Raw genomic sequence first — 16,228 nt, forward strand, 5'->3', positions numbered from 1 at the left:
ATTTAAATTCCTGTCTTTGGGTTGGTTGGAAATAGACAGATATCAATGGATACTTTTTCTTGCTCCAAGACTAAGCAGTCTATACTTTCTTGCTCCAAGACTGCCTAAGCAGTCTATACTTTCAGTTCAGAACAAAACATGACTACTGAAAATACACAAACACACTCAAAAATATACAGATGATCTCATGGGTTTGTATACTTCATTTTCTGTAGTTAGTGTTTCCTTGAAGTCATCTGATTAACTTCTACCTACCATTGTAATGGGCCGAAAGATATGCCAAGTAACAGTTCGTGCACTTGATTTCTAAAACATTTTTAAAGTTGCTTCTATTACAATAATTAACTTCCAGAACAAGATAATTACTCCATTTAATTCAAACACCACATGTTAATAGTTATATGTAATATTCAGCATGTCCCTTTTCTTTTTAAAAGGAAATAGGGAAAACCTGTTGATGGGGTCTCTTAAGGATTTAAACAGTCCCGATTTCATTCAGTGTACTGACAAGTGCAGTGAACTTAGTGGCAATCTTACTAGTCAGCTGCTTTGTGGAAAAGGAGAGCAGAATGCTGAATCAAGCCGCACCTGGATGCTCACTGGAATTTGAGTTTTTGGAAATCTCTTTAAACAAGTCTCAGTTATTGTACACAGCATCATGGATGTTAGGCTGGACACTTACGTTTGATATAAGGCCTGATAATTCAACAGCATAAGGCTGGTACATAAACTGTTTAACAGGAGCATTTTACCCCCAGCTATTTTATTTAAACCATGTGCCAGCCACTTGAGACATAAATGGAAAATCCCATCTCTTTTCAGTAAAGGGGTTCCTAGTCAGAACAGTGAGTTGTTTTTCTAAGGAGACAGGTAATAGAGGGCTCATTACATTCAAGAACAACAGATTTATGAGAGTGATGTTAAACAGTGTGAATGCAAGTTTATTTTATTCAGGGAGTTTACAAAAAACTGAGTTCGTCTTAAGTAATTTTCATGCAAAAACCTAAGAACCTTGTTAATACAATTAGATCTGCACAGTTAATCACGTAAAACCAGAAAAGGATGCACAAAGATTGAAAAAAACTCAACCATGCCTTCTTGCAAAATCCATTGTTATATGATCCATGTATTTAAATGTTTCATAGAGAAGCCTTGTATAGTAGCAAAATACTGTAATGAAGACAAAGGTGAATGTTTGCTTGTGACAAGCAGCCATCAGACCTGCCAAATAGCTATGTTTTGCACTTCAGTAGCACCTTCCATCAGGGAAACTCAAAAACATTCTACAATGAAGATACCCTCACAACACCCCTGTGAGGTAGGGAAATATTATCTTCGCAACTTAAGAAAAAACTGAGGCACCGTGAGACTTCCATTAATTCCTGTCCCATACTCACAATGACTGTTTTCATCCTTTTGGATCACTTTTCTTCATCCGTCTTCAGGATCTCACCATTTATGAATATTAAGTTTAATAGGCCTGAGTGAACATACTGTATAGCAGCATAAAGTCTGTTGTAGTTAGTTTGCTCCGTTAAAATGAAGCAATTTATGCCTCTTAAAAATGACCTCATCAGTCTGAAGACATCCCCCTTTACAAATTTTCACATGTAAAAAGAGATTTGACAGAATCCCTGCTCCTGAAGCATTTCTTCATATTATGCCTTTCTGATTCATAACCATAATCAGAAAAGGAGGTGGTAGGACTGTCCAAGTTTCAACTACAAGCACCTTTAAAAAAATGATTCCTCCTATAAGATGCTGTCTTTGTGAAGTAAGTTATTCCATGGGGGTCCACCTACAGTAAACCTTTCTGTTAACCACAAAGTGAGTAACATCCAAAAGTTACTCTCCTACCATACCTGAAATGGTACCATTTAGAATTCTACCACCCCATTCTATGCATTGTGTGACAGCTCCATGGATGAAAAGCTTTGCATCCTTTAAGCCAGGGGGGTCCAACCAGATGTTTGTGGACCATGATTCCCATCAGCCCCTGCTTTAAGCTCTTCTCTCCCATGTGGACATCATTAAAGTCTTTTTCTTCATTTCCCCTTTGATAGCTGTCTTGAACAGAATATTAAATAATGCAGTATTACAGCTGAATATCAGGTAGGGAAAAGAACTGCCAATATTTGGACACATTTTTAAGTATCCCCCTGTTCAGGCTGAAATTTTTCGCAGGCTTGCCACATCTACTCCACTTGCTTCCTTGTGTGGGTTTCACTTACCTAGCCTTTACATTCGTTTTTATGTTTTCAGCTACTGTAGTTGTTCACAATTAAGTCTGCTCAAAACAGTATAGACTTTCGCAGTAGAAATTTGCCCCTACCTTTCCTGAAACTTCCTGAAAATAGTCAGTGCAGCTATTGCTGAAGCCAACCATAGTTAGGCACACTCTATCCAACATAATGCAAATTTCCTTTGACTATTACTAAACAGAGCTGTGGAAACAATTTCAGCAGTATTATGATACTAGGGATCTTTATAGCAGTCTAAGGCCCCAGAGCAAAGCATTTCTATATATGGGTCCCATTCAAGTCAAACAAGTACAAAGAAAATATGTAGACTTGACCCTGTGAAAAGCCTCCTATATGGTCAACAGGTTCAGGACCCGTTTGCGACATAGTGAATGTCAGATAACTAGATGTCTATGCATCTCATTTTCAACTACTGGCAGTTGAGAAGCCCAGCCAGAGGAAAGCCTCCCCTATTCCAGCATGGCACCCAACACTGAACAAGTCAGCAAGCAATGTGGCATGGAACTGATCGCCATAGTGTGCGTGCGATATAACGAGAGGCACATCTGTTGACAGCTTGTAAGTTCAATACAACAGTGTGGATTTTAAGCAAAAGCCCCTAAGATGCAAAGGCCTTGCAGACACTCCTAGTGCTCTCAGAATGAATGCTCCTTCCCTGAGATGCCTTTACCTCCAATTAAGAATGAACAACCTTTTGTGGAATAAAAACTCCACCACATTCCTCTAGTTACCAGAATTACAGATTATACGTACACCTCACTTGACTGATAATTACTGAACCCTAGCAGAGTTTTTTTTAAACCTGATTAGGGTTATACTGAACTTCAGATAGTTTCTGCTGAAACATTGGCTTGGGTATTACCTATGTTTTCTGCTGATGGAAGGCACTGCCAGACAAAACAGGAAAGATAATTTTCACTAATTCCACCCACCCACTGCAACTGTGCACCACCTCTGAAAGCTCCACTGAATCCTAGGAGCACAGCAAGCTCTAGTGGAAGAGGGAGATCACTTTCCTTATAGGCCCATTTTAGTAAATTATTCTGCAGAATTTGTTATGGGGAAAGTAGCTAGGTATGTTAAGATGCAGAAACCTCAGCTATGAAGAAAAACATTTCATATGAATTATTTACTGAGCCCCTAAGAATGCATATGTCTAACAAGCCAGTAGGACAATACTAAATCCCAAAATAGGCAAATTTTAATTGTTATATAATTCAGTGGTGTAGAAGGCATGACATGCTGTACTTTTTTCCAAATTTGGAATTGTATTTTGTTTACCCAAGCTATTTGGTGACTTTAAAATAGACAATGGAATGACTTTTTCAATGCCTATGTTCTTCAATGTGAAAAAAATCTTACACTTGAAAAAAGCCCCAAAATCTAAGGTTACAAGAAATTTAATATGGACCATCAAGGACCAACAACGACTGCCAACCTCAACAGCGCTGCTCCCTCACCAAGAGCAGGAAATCATTTTCAATTTCACTTTAATCTGTTTGCTAGGGGCAATATATGCAGGGTGAGGTAGACAATGACCAGATTTTCCAAACTAACTGAAGGGATGGACACTCATAATTATCAACAGTGAATGGCTGAGGATTGAATGTCCACATCTACGCACGTGTACTCGGAGGTCAGTGGAACTTGGGGGTAAGTAACCTGCATAGGATTGCAGTCTCAAGTTTCAACTCAATGATCATACATCAATTTTCTCATGATTAATGATGCATGATATCATAACTACATGTAAAGATTCATTAGACTCCAGAATTCATGTACACTTCCATTTATTATATTTATTAATGTTACAATGTTTTCTTGCTCTGCCAACCATGCCCGAGAACTCAAGTGAAGATACAAAGGACAGCTTCATCTACCCTATCATAGTATATTAAAACTTGATTCCTGTGTAATAACCTCAATAAAATGCCAAAGCTGACATTTAAAATTTCATGTTTCCGCTATGCCATTAAATGACATACAAATCCACATAATCTTAGTTCTTCAGCTTGACTATCCTGCTAATGTTTTGTTGGCAAATACATTTTCAGGAAATATATATGGTTCAATGGTGTCAGCTGTAGGTTTACGTCCAGTGATCTGAGCACCCAGAAACCTGGCTTTGGTACCTTTTATCTATATAAAAATGCAACTATTTAGAAGCCATTTTGGTTATGGTGAACAATTCTTGACAAGGATATGGCCAATGCTGTTCTCGTAAGCACTGAGATAGAGAAAACAACTGGTTCTTCAACAAACCAATGATTTGACACCAATGCCAATAATCAGTTCCAAAGAGACAATATCAGTATCAGCCACACCAAATTTTGGATGCGAGGAAAAATTAAATAGGATTACTTTCCTTTAATGCAGGAACATCTTTAGGATTTAGAACTTTCTACCCACTGTCAATATCACACAGTACAATATAGCATGAATCTTAGCACAAAGTACTATTATACTAGCTTCTCTCCAAATAAATGGACATAGCAGGTCAGAAGACTGACCCACAACTGAAGTCATCACTAACTCTTTGGGCAGCAGAGGAAAAAAATGCTGTAAATGCAACATCTTATTCCGAAATATTTCCAAATTTCAACCAATAAGAAGCCACGACAAAATACATTTTCACTTGACATGTAGTTACTTTCATTTTGCAAACACAATAGTGTGCGATCAACAGCTGTTACCTGCCATAATACAAAGTTAAAACTAAGTATATGGCACATGTTTGTTTGTTTTTTCAAAAGAAGCTCCAGATGCTAAGGGAGCACAGACATTTCTGGCCACTGAAGGCAAACCTACAGAAATCCTCATACCTTGAACCCCATAGAAGAAAAAAAAAAGTATGAATAGTCTGCATATTCCATGCTGCTACTTGACTATATTGCAATTTCTCAAGCCAGAAAAGGCGTATTTTTTAAAAGAAGAGTTTACATAGTTGAAAAAAGCTAATATGCAGACTAGTGTCCCTACATTTTCTATCTGGTTGTGTATTTTCTGATAACTTAAAATCAAACTAAGGTAAACAAACTACAGCTCAACAGTACACTGAATATTTCTGAAAATGGTATATACTAGAGGTTTCTAGTCAGTTATGGCTACATATGAGAGGATGTAGTAAGTGGGGGCACAGGACAAGTTGTTCATTTAAGGTCACTTCAATTTGTTATGTATAGTAAATCAGAACCCAGATGGCTGACTTCTGCAGGATTTCTGAGAGGAATCCAGTAGAGCTGGTTTCGAGTTTCAGATGGCCACTAAAGAGTTGTAACCTTTTCCAGAAGTTGTGATCCACATGGTGTCCACAATGAGTGCAGCAAGTCTGAGGTAGTCAACCCTTACGAAGGCTCAGTATCTGAACATAAAAAGATTTGAAATAACCACTGGCTGCATATAGCTTTGCAGAGTAATCAAAATACTGGGGACTCTTGTTCGACCACTTACATTAATCTCTTACATCCAAGGAAGAAATCAGGTGTACCATATTAAGCATACTTCCACAGTGCAGAAGAACCAATCACCTACGTCAAAGTAGTCTGCACTTGTTGCAGTAGATCCAGTAGAAATGAGACGGCAGGTTCATTATAGCTGTAGTTTAGTTACCTTAGAATGGAAGGGTATCAAACAACCATTCCTTAATTGTAATGTGTGTGCAGCTTTACTGATCACCAAGCACAGCATATTGGTTGTCTAAGTGAAGTTTAGTAGCCTGGGTTTTTGAAACCTCATCCCTACCTCTATTTTTGTGTTTTACTACTTCAAAGCTCTTCTCCATTTCTTTATCCCTAAGGGAAAATAAATGTAATCAGTAAGTGCCTTAAACACCCTTGCCCCTCAGTATTATTAATGCAATGACACTAAGCTTTAAAGTTCCACGGCTAGGCCACTGACACAATGGAGTTGTGGCCTGCGATCCAGGGAACTCATATGCATGGCTACGGTCCTGTGCATGCCTACTGGGGTTATTAGAACAGACTGCAATCCCATTATACAAAATGCTTTTGAAACTGGGGATTTGCCACCTTTTTTTAAAAAAAAGAAATTCAGCAGGAATACTGACACAGTTCTCTGGAACATGATTATAACAGACTCCCCAGTTGTCTGAACAGTAGAATACACAACATTGAACAATTATGAATATTTTTGTTCAATTAAGTGCAACATTGTTAGTTATTTGAAAGCACACACTTTATTCCAGAGAACTATAAATCCAAAGGTGGGCTGGAGATTTGTTTGTTACCAGCGTTATCTAAAATACCACATGGCATAGTGTAATGAATCTCATAAGCTGTTTGTGACATGGCATGGAAGTCTGTTGTTCTAACTGGAGGATTCTACCAAGTACAGTCAAAATCTGGATGTATCTAAAGTACTGTACGAAACTCAATTCCAGATCTAGTAAGATCGTTGCCTTTGAAAACATCTGATTCCTAACAGAGAAGAATGGAACTTGTAAACTAAGCGTTCAGTTGTAGTTTAGCTAACCAACCCACCAAGAGGAGCCGCGAAATTAAAGCAAAGCCTTATTACTTCTGTTAAACTACAGAAAATTTTGAAATCCCACAAATAGCCAGTTGAATTAAAGATCCATCCTGGGCTGTCATTTGACACCTGAGACAAACACAGATCAAACCTCCCAATATTCTATCATACAATCCCATTAAAAAAACCCTCTTGTCAGGACTTGAATGAATAAATACAATCCACATGTACATTTATACCCAAAGCCTATTTGCTTCTTTGGATGTTAACCATGTCACATACTAATTTGTCTATGATCTCTGTGGACAGGATTATAAAGCTTTGAAGAATTCGGTGGAAAAAAAATGTTAAAAGGCAACTGTGCAGAGTGCTACCACCATACTTACTTTCTGGTATCTACATGCTTGGCAGTGGACTGCAACGATGGAAACTGTGTATCACTATAGATTTCTGGGGGTCCTTGCGGTGCTTTTCGTGTCCTGGTTTCTCTAGCACCAGGTGGCCTATATACCCCACTGGACTGGACAGGCTCTGGGCTTTCTATAAGTGAGTTAAGAGAAGGTTCACAAATAAACAACATAAATAACACATGTGCCAGTTTGGAACACACTGGCATAACTCAAGTGTCACAGTACTGAATACAACAGTCTAGCTTTCTGAAACTATCTGGGGTCCATTTAACATTAAACATTTGGTTCTTTATTGTAATAAGCAACCTATTATCAAAACTGCTTTACACAAATCAATCTACAAAACAGTATAACAATGGAGCAGCTGTTTAGAACTTAGTCTTTAAATTCGAGCAGCCCAATCCTGAATCCCCAGCTTTGCACTACCCCACCACCTCCAGAGGGCTTTCTGGAAGAGCGGGGAGGCAGAAAACACCCTAATACCTCCCAGAAAGCCCACCACAGGGCTTAATGCATTTATGTGATCTTGGGTGGTATAAGCCCAGGACCTGGGTCATGGAGCAACTAGCTGCAACTCCAGGAATGCCCCCCAAACCCATGTTCGATTGAAATGCCAGCAGAGCTCCATGATGGCAGACTTCCAGCTTTTGCAGCTACAGAGCTGCAGGGTAGTCCCCTCTGCTGGCACCTGGCCACCATGGAGCTGGCTGACTGTTGCCTTTGCCCCCTCTGCTGATGCCCCTTCCGCCAGAGGAGGGGACAAACACATCGGTGTAGCGCGCGCGCACACACACACACACACACCCCAATCTCGATTGACCCATTAGTTTAGCAATTGAAACTCTCTTGTTTCTGTACTCTGTTCTTCCAATAGCATAACAAATTTAACATAAAAATAGCAAAGGAAAGCCTTGGCACATCATTCTTGAGCAAAAGGTATCGTAGTTATGTCTGCCACCAGACAATTATAACAAATTTGATCTATCCAGAGGGCAAGCGGCACTTTACTATTCCTTTCCTACTTTAACCAGATCCTGACAATCAGAAGAAAGATCATGTATATAAACTGCCTAAACAAAAACATAACATTTCCGTTAATTTTCCAAGTGACATGCCTACAATAGTCACATGTCAAACCATAACTTTTATAACTGATGGAGCTAATTCCTAATTAACTACCCGGAACCTAGCAAAATGGCTTCCCAGTTCTGATATGAATTAAGAAAACAAGAGGCTCTGTACTGCAGTTACTATGAAACAGAATGACATAAATATTTATCACTTTGCTTCAAAAGGTGATAAGGGATCATCCATAATGTTATTCTTGAAATTAAAAAGTTTTATCTTCTGTTTTGATTATCAGCAATAGCAAAAGAAGTTCCAATAAAGCTATCTGTTTTAGTCAGTTAAAATCAATATAGGCAAACAGAAACTTACCAACTGTTTCAACAACAGGGGTTGTTTGTGCAGTAGAAGACCTATTCCATGGGCCAGATGATTTATCCACACCACTACCAGGTTCTTCACTATAATCCCTTGGTTCTTCTCTCTTTTCACCTTCATCATCATCTTTTTCACTGAGAAAAAAAAGGCATTATGCATGTTGATCATTTGCAGACTGAACATATACAACACAATACGTATTTCACATTATGTAATGTTGAGCACATAAAGTATAATTGCTGCTGACAATCACACTGTCTTCTAAAATAAAATAAAGATTTCTAGGAATGTTGCTAAGATCTCTGCATGAGAACAGTGATATCTTGCAAATAAAAGGAGTGGAGTGTGCAGCCAACACAAAAAGGTAGAGCTAGCAGCCATTGTAGATAATCCACACACACCCCAGGGCTATTGGTCAATAGTCAATGAAGTATAGGGTACAAAAATTTCTGGCTGCATGGATTATACAACTTACCCAGCTAAGACTGGCACACAGCATGGACTGCTTTGGAGCAATATAAGCTATCACATGGTAAGTAATTTTAAGGATGATTTGATCAGTGGTATTTTTAAATTATTAAAGTGAAATCAGACTCACCAAACTAAGATATGCCCGTTACAAAGAATATGCTTCACGCTGGTAAACAGAGTGTTGAATAATTAAGAATTCTTTTAACAGATTAGTATTCTGTAGATGGTAATACCTTATTTGCATGGACTGGACCCTGAGACCGCTATAGTCAATTTCTTCCTGCTCAAACTCCTTCCAGTCATCCTCTTCCTGAAAGAGGCAAGCATTATACTAGCTCATTATCAGGCAATTCACACTGAAACTCAAAGTACAAAAAGACCCCACACATATACAAACAACTGTGGCAAGATATTAGAAAATCCAGTTCTGAAGTTAAAATCAGTATCATAGGAAAGTACAGAATGCCTGCATTGCTATTTTTGAATTAGCTATTTAAATACGAACAGACTAGATCACAAGAATCTCAACATTTCAACTGTGTTGGTACTTATGTTACACAGAACATATAATTTTCTACTTTGCCATTGGTAGAGAAGTCATAAAACACACTTTTAGCATAATGTATGTTTCAAATATGTATGTACTGAAGTCTTCTCATGGAAACAATGCATAATTTGTTTCTGCATTTAACTTTTTGCTCTATTTTTCCTGTTATGCCCTTCATTTGTCAGTGGACAGACAACCACTTAAAGCAAAAGATCCTGCAGTTCAGAACGGATGATGTGTAAAAATGCACATTTGAATCTCTCTGCCCCTCCACAACCCTCCTGTGCATCAACATTCAAAAGTCTGTTTGCCTTACATTTTTATTCTATCTTTTCCCAAAGGAGCTCAGGACATTTTCCTGCCCATCATTTTATCCTCACAAACACTCTATGACGTGGGTTTGATTGAGACAGGGAGTGACTGGTTTGAGGTTACTCACCAAGCTTCTTGGCTGAGTAAAGTCAGCAACTTGCAAGAACAAGAAGAGTTTGGATTTCTACCTCTCTTTCTCTCCTATAAGGATTTTCAAAGTGGCTTACAAACTTTCGTCCAGTCCTCTCCCCACAACAGACAACTTGTGAGATAGGTGGGGCTGAGAGAGTTCTGAGTGAACTGTGATTAGCTGACGGTTACCCAGCAGGCTTCATGTGTAGGATAAGAGAAACAAATCCAGTTCACTAGATAAGAGTCCCACGCTAATGTGGAGTGGGGAATCAAACCTGGTTTTCCAGATTAGCATCCACCGCTCTTAATCATTACACCTCTCCTGCACCAAGGTAAAATACCTTCTGTGTCAGAACCATTTATGTACAAAGGCTTCAAGCAAAAAGTTCCTATTCTGTAAGGCAGAAATTTCAATTTGGAAACCACCACCAACATAATTCTGGAATGGTAATTCACACTCAAGAAAAAACCCACAGATTTTAGGCAAACAAATCATGAAGTTCACTCATTTTACTTCCTTATCTCCTTATTGGTTGGTTCATTTTACAATGATTTACAGTGATTTACAATGACATTCTATGCAAAGTTACTCCAGTCCAAGTCCATTTCAACAGGAAATTGAATGTATAGGAGTGCGCTGCCAAAGTCATTAGATTAAAACAGCAAAGTGCAACTACAATACTAAAATGCTTTTAGAGTCTACAAGATGTTTGGACAAGGATATTTTCAACATTTGTTCATGTTACAACAGAATGCCAAGGAAAGCGGTTTATAATCAAGGCATTTAAATATCAAGAGATTCAAGCTCTTCTACTTTGACAGGTAGCCTCATAGACCTAACATTAAAACATACTAGTTAAATAACTGTTTTGGCTTGGCCTAGCAATGATGTGCACAAACAATATAACTATTTTAATCCATTCATGCTTCAAAACCACCTGTAGACATTCAGCTGCTCAACACACAGGCAATGTTCCTCTGGGCATTTTGTAGATTTAGAGAGAAGTGAATGAATTGCACAGCTGGGGAGAGAATGCACCACCATAACTACCTCAGTGGCATGATTTCTGTCTTTTTAAAAAATTGCCTTTCTTGTAATGCTAGTTACGGTAATGAGTCTCTAGAACTTGAGAAAAGCACAGCTGGAGTTGCTAAAGCCACGCCTACCAGAGCCAGTGTGGTGTAGTGGTTAAGAGCAGGTGGATGACAAACTAGAGAACTAAGTCTGATTCCCAGCTCCTCCCCCTGAGTGGCAGAGGCTTATCTGGTGGACCAGATTTGTTTCCTGCTCCTGCACATAAAGCCTGCTGGGAGACCTTGGGTTAATCATAATTTTCTTTAAACTCTCATCCCCATCTATCTCACAAGGTGTCTGTTGTGGGGAGAGGAAGGGAAAGGAGCTTGTAAGCCGCCATTCTCTCCTGTAAAGGTGGGGTATAAATCCAGACTCTTCTTTTTCTACCGACCTCCAATGCGTTAGGACTATGGAAAAGAAGTAAGGCCGGATAAACTCTATAGCTTAGCGAGACACGATACACTTTCAACGAACAAACCCAGAGAGAAACGCTGGAATTGAAGAGGGGAAGTTCGGGAGGCGGCAGACGGGGAACTGAACTGGACCCAAAGTTCGGCGCCCTCTACTGGCAGGAAGCTACCCACGTCCACAGGAAGCGGCCCAGGGACGGGCTCCTCTCCACCCTCCCGACGCCCCGGGCAGCACGGGGCTCGCCCCTCCCCGAGATACCTTGTTCCCCGCTTTCGTAGCAGCAGCGGCGGAGGCGGCCGTGTTGGCGCCCACAGCCGCCCCTGAACCTCCTTCGCTCTGCCGGCTGCCCCCCACCCCTCCGGCGGCAGCTGCGGAGGCGGCGGCGGCGGCGGCGTTGGACGAGACTGCCGAAGAAGCGGCAGTGGCGGCGGTTGTCCGGCTGCTCTTCTCTTTCCGCTTCTTCTTGTCTCGCTTGGCGAAGAAGTCGTCCAAGCTCCGCTCCTCAGTCTCGGCCATGGCGGCGGCAGCGCCTCCTTCGTCTCCGGTTCAAACCGGTTGTGACCGGCCGAGGGGTCGCCTGGTCCTCGCGACGGGCGGTTGGGCTGCTCCAACGCCCCGCGGGCTGGGAGGGGAGGGTGAGCAAGCGACCCCTTCACAGGTGAAGCCCCGGCGGCAACACCCAGCCTCACGTGCTCCTGCCCTCCGCTCGGCCCCCCCCCGGCTTCTTGCGGCGGGTGGTCTCGTCCGACGCCGCGGCCGCCCGCGCGCTGCCTTCTGCCTTCGCCCGTTGGGAGACGGCCGGGCGGCTTCCGCTCTCCACGTTGGTGGCCGCCGCTTGACACAGCCCAAGAAAAAGGGTGGGAGAGAGAGCGCGAGAGGAAGGCGGGGCCAAAAGGAAGGCGCTTGGCTGACGTCGGCCTCTAGGAGACACCTGATTGGGCCTGAGGACCTGAAGGAGGGAGAGCGCGTGCGCCTCGCTACCTGCCCACCGACCCCGCCGAAAGGAGGGTTTTCCCCAACCAATAGGAATAGACGGCGAGCGACGGGCTCGTGCGTGCCGGCAGGGGAGGACGTCGGAGGCGAGAGTAGGCGATTGGTCCGTTAGGGGAGAAGGGAGGGGCGGTGAGAGGGCGAAATCAAGGTTCGCTGGCAGGGGAGGATAACCTGCGCTTGCGCAGAAAGAGAACCCGTGGGTGGTTTTCGGGGTTATGAACTGGAGATAGTGCGGGAAAGAGCAGAGCTCGGGATGGTGGAAAGTTTCCTTTTTGCTCCTCTTCAGATGAGGAACTGGAATCTCCCTTCTTTTTTGTTTTCATCGCACTGCGTTTGCACCCTGCTTTACTTTCTTTTAGGTGTCAGACCAAAGTATTTCGTTTTAACTAGGCTATTAACTGGGTGGGGCTTTTTTTGGTCTTTTCACCTGCTTTACGCTCTCCTAGCCTGAGGTCTGTTTTAAGGTCTCTTGGGTTAATGGTTTTTAATGTTTATATGTTTATATTATTTTATATCATTGTATATTTTTTACATGTAAGCCGCCTCGAGTCCTTCGGGAGATTGGCGGGGGAAAATGTAATATATAAAATAAAAATAAATGAAATACTGGTTTGTTTGTATTTATATTAATAATGTATTATTTTAATTATAAGCTGTTTTAGGGCCTACAAAAATAAAATTTCCGTTATCAGTTGTGGTAGGAATCGGGCGATTTCCCCAACCAACCCCCCTTTCTATATATGCTTTTCGGCATTTGGGTGCTGGCAGGACATCAACAAATGCAGATTTCTCTGTGCCTGGTAAGAAAAGGCAGCATCAGTTAAGTTTGAGCTGCCATGTTGCTGTCTGAGGTTTGGCAAATTAAATGTTGGAATTCTCCTGCCCTCAAGATCTGTGGGTGACCTTGGGCAGCTACTGTAACTCAGTCTAGCTAGCCTACCTCACAGGATTGCTGTCAGGATAAAATGGAGATGGGGAGAGAACTATGCTGCCCTGAACTCCTAAGAAAGGTGGGATAAAAAATGGAATACATAAAAGATTCTTTTATCTTGAAGCATCGCAGTGTTTGCTGTGATAGTAAAGCTCCCCAAACATTCTTTGTTAAATATATTGTTAAAAGCTTTCAGGGCCAGAATCAACAGGCTGTTGTAGGTTTTCCAAGCTGTGTGGCTGTGGTTTCGTAGTTTTTGCTGCTAATGTTTCACCTGCATTTATGGCTGGCGTCTCCAGAAGTATGTTACTGTTAGATGTGCATTGGAGAGAAACACGTTTTGCCATGACATAGCTCTGAAGATGCCAGCCATAGAAGCAGCCTAAATGTTAGGAGCAAAAACTACCAGACCACAGCCAAACAGCCTGAAAAACCCACAGCATCTTTTGATTCCCTGGTGCTGACTCCTCTTCCCTATCAACTGCCGAAGCACACAACCCGTGATCTTTTCTTCCACCATCCGGTATATTTGTGAATATTGTGTGCCATCAATAAGATAGTGTGAAGGAAGGTAAAAGGAAAAAAGAAGCAGCACCTCATCAAGACCATTGGGTGGGATAATAATACTGGTACTAATAATAATGGATTAGATCTAGTGTTCCACTCCACTAATACCGTGTTTCCCTGAAAATAAGACAGTGTCTTATATTAATTTTTGCTCCCAAAGATGTGCTATGTCTTTTTTTCAGGGGATGTCTTATTTTTCCGCTCTACAGCTGCATGCTCCAGTGTTCTGTTCGAGGGGCATGCTTCCAAACAAAAACTTTGCTACGTCTTACTTTCGGGGGAAGCCTTATATTTCGCACTTCAGCAAAACCTCTACTACGTCTTATTTTCAGGGGATGTATTATATTCGGGGAAACAGGGTAGGAAGACCTTTTTTAACACTAGCAGCCTTCCTGCAGTGGAACACCTTTTTTTCAGAGGCGGAAGGCTTCTTGCCCCAGCATTGCTTATGACATAAATACCCTCACGTAAGCAATTTGTCCCTGTTGCAAGCAACTTCTTCAAAAAAGCTAACAAGATTGAACGGAATTAAAGGTATAATTGCTACACTGTCTGGTCTGCATTCTGCAGGCTCTTAATGGGTATAGGATGTTGAAGAGAGTGGTATACCAGATAGATTACAGCCAGGGTGGATAAAAATGATTTTTAAAAATTTAAATCAGGTTATTAACATTTTAATTGGATTTCCAATAAAATGCTTTTTGAGGAAAAATCTATCTAAAGATAGTTTATGTGGTTTTCTGTTTAAGATATGCTATAGTCCAAAAGTTACTCATGAAATAAGAACTAGTATTAATTAGGTAGCATGAGACTGTATATTCATGTAATGTTTAAATGTTTTGGTAAATGAATTCCATTAATCCATTCACAATGTTACACTCTTCCAGAGATTTCTGCAAGATTATTATGAGCAGTTTTTCTGTCCATAAGACATTATCACAGAGCTTGGTTTTTCAGTTCTCAAAACTGAAGTTGTGTCTGCAGAGATAATATGCCTTTTCTTCACAGCAAAAAATGTTACAAAATAATGTTCCTTTGTAAATCTGTGTACACAGAAACAACTCCTTCCCTCTTTAAGTGCCAAGTTTCAAGAAGTTGAATGAATAGAAGATTGTTTGGAGTGGAATAGATCTGCACAAGGAGCTAAGTGTGAGGATGGATGAAACTAGAGATAAATATGTATGAAATTATTCCTAGGTGAACTAGTTATTTCCAATAGTACAATAAAATCAATATTTGTATATAACTGTAAAACTAATCTGAAAAGTTATTATTTTAAACTTTTGTCTTGTAAATATTATTATACCAGCAAGAATGAGTTTTTATGTAGAAAACCATGATTTAAATCTAGTCTTACTGACTAGTGATTTAAATCATTATCTAATCCAGGGGTCCCCAAACTACAGCCCGGGGGCCAAATGTGGCCCCCTGAAGGCATTTATCCGGCCCGCCAGGCATGGCGGCGATGGCTCCATTCATGTGCAGTGGGGGCTCAAGGGAGAGGAGGAACCGGCCCCAACAGCTGTTGATTGCAATTACATGATGGCACCCCCAAATCTCCATAAATTTTAAGAACATAAGAACATAAGAAATAGCCTGCTGGATCAGACCGGAGTCCATCTAGTCCAGCATTCTGCTACTCGCAATGGCCCACCAGGTGCCTTTGGGAGCTCACCTGCAGGATGTGAAAGCAATGGCCTTCTGCTGCTGCTGCTCCTGAGCACCTGGTCTGCTAAGGCATTTGCAATCTGAGATCAAGGAGGATCAAGATTGGTAGCCATAGATTGACTTCTCCTCCATAAATCTGTCCAAGTCCTTTTTAAAGCTATCCAGGTTAGAGGCCGTCACCACCTCCTGTGGCAGCATATTCCAAACACCAATCACATGTTGCGTGAAGAAGTGTTTCCTTTTATTAGTTCTAATTCTTCCCCCCAGCATTTTCAATGGATGCCCCCTGGTTCTAGTATTGTGAGAAAGAAAGAGAGAGAAATTTATCTCTGTCAACAGTTTCTACCCCATGCATCATTTTATAGACTTCAATCCTATCCCCCCTCAGATGTCTCCTCTCCAAACTAAAGAGTCCCAAACGCTGCAGCCTCTCCTCATAAGGAAGGTGCTCCAGTCCCTCAATCATCCTCGTTGCCCTTCTCTGCACTTTTTCTATCTCTTCGACCCAGAGTTGGAAAC

At 41.2% G+C, this 16,228-nt stretch overlaps 1 protein-coding gene across 2 annotated transcripts; it reads right to left on the minus strand.

Moving 5' to 3' along the window:
* Positions 1–920: 920 nt before the first annotated feature.
* CDV3 (CDV3 homolog) lies at positions 921–12,437 on the minus strand. Of its 2 annotated transcripts, none has more exons than XM_048511906.1 (5): positions 11,809–12,437; positions 9,307–9,383; positions 8,597–8,736; positions 7,136–7,289; positions 921–6,052 (listed from the first exon to the last, which is right to left on the minus strand). In XM_048511906.1, the coding sequence occupies exons 1-5, from the start codon at positions 12,064–12,066 to the stop codon at positions 5,926–5,928; spliced, it is 756 nt and encodes a 251-aa protein (XP_048367863.1). In that variant the 5' UTR covers positions 12,067–12,437; the 3' UTR covers positions 921–5,925. The 2 variants fall into 2 exon arrangements, with proteins under 2 accessions (XP_048367863.1, XP_048367864.1); XM_048511907.1 differs by having other exon boundaries at positions 921–5,622; positions 11,809–12,433.
* Between the last annotated feature and the right edge of the window lie 3,791 nt (positions 12,438–16,228).

Source organism: Sphaerodactylus townsendi, linkage group LG11 (genome assembly GCF_021028975.2).
Source record: "Sphaerodactylus townsendi isolate TG3544 linkage group LG11, MPM_Stown_v2.3, whole genome shotgun sequence".
NCBI classification, from domain to species: Eukaryota; Metazoa; Chordata; class Lepidosauria; order Squamata; family Sphaerodactylidae; genus Sphaerodactylus; species Sphaerodactylus townsendi.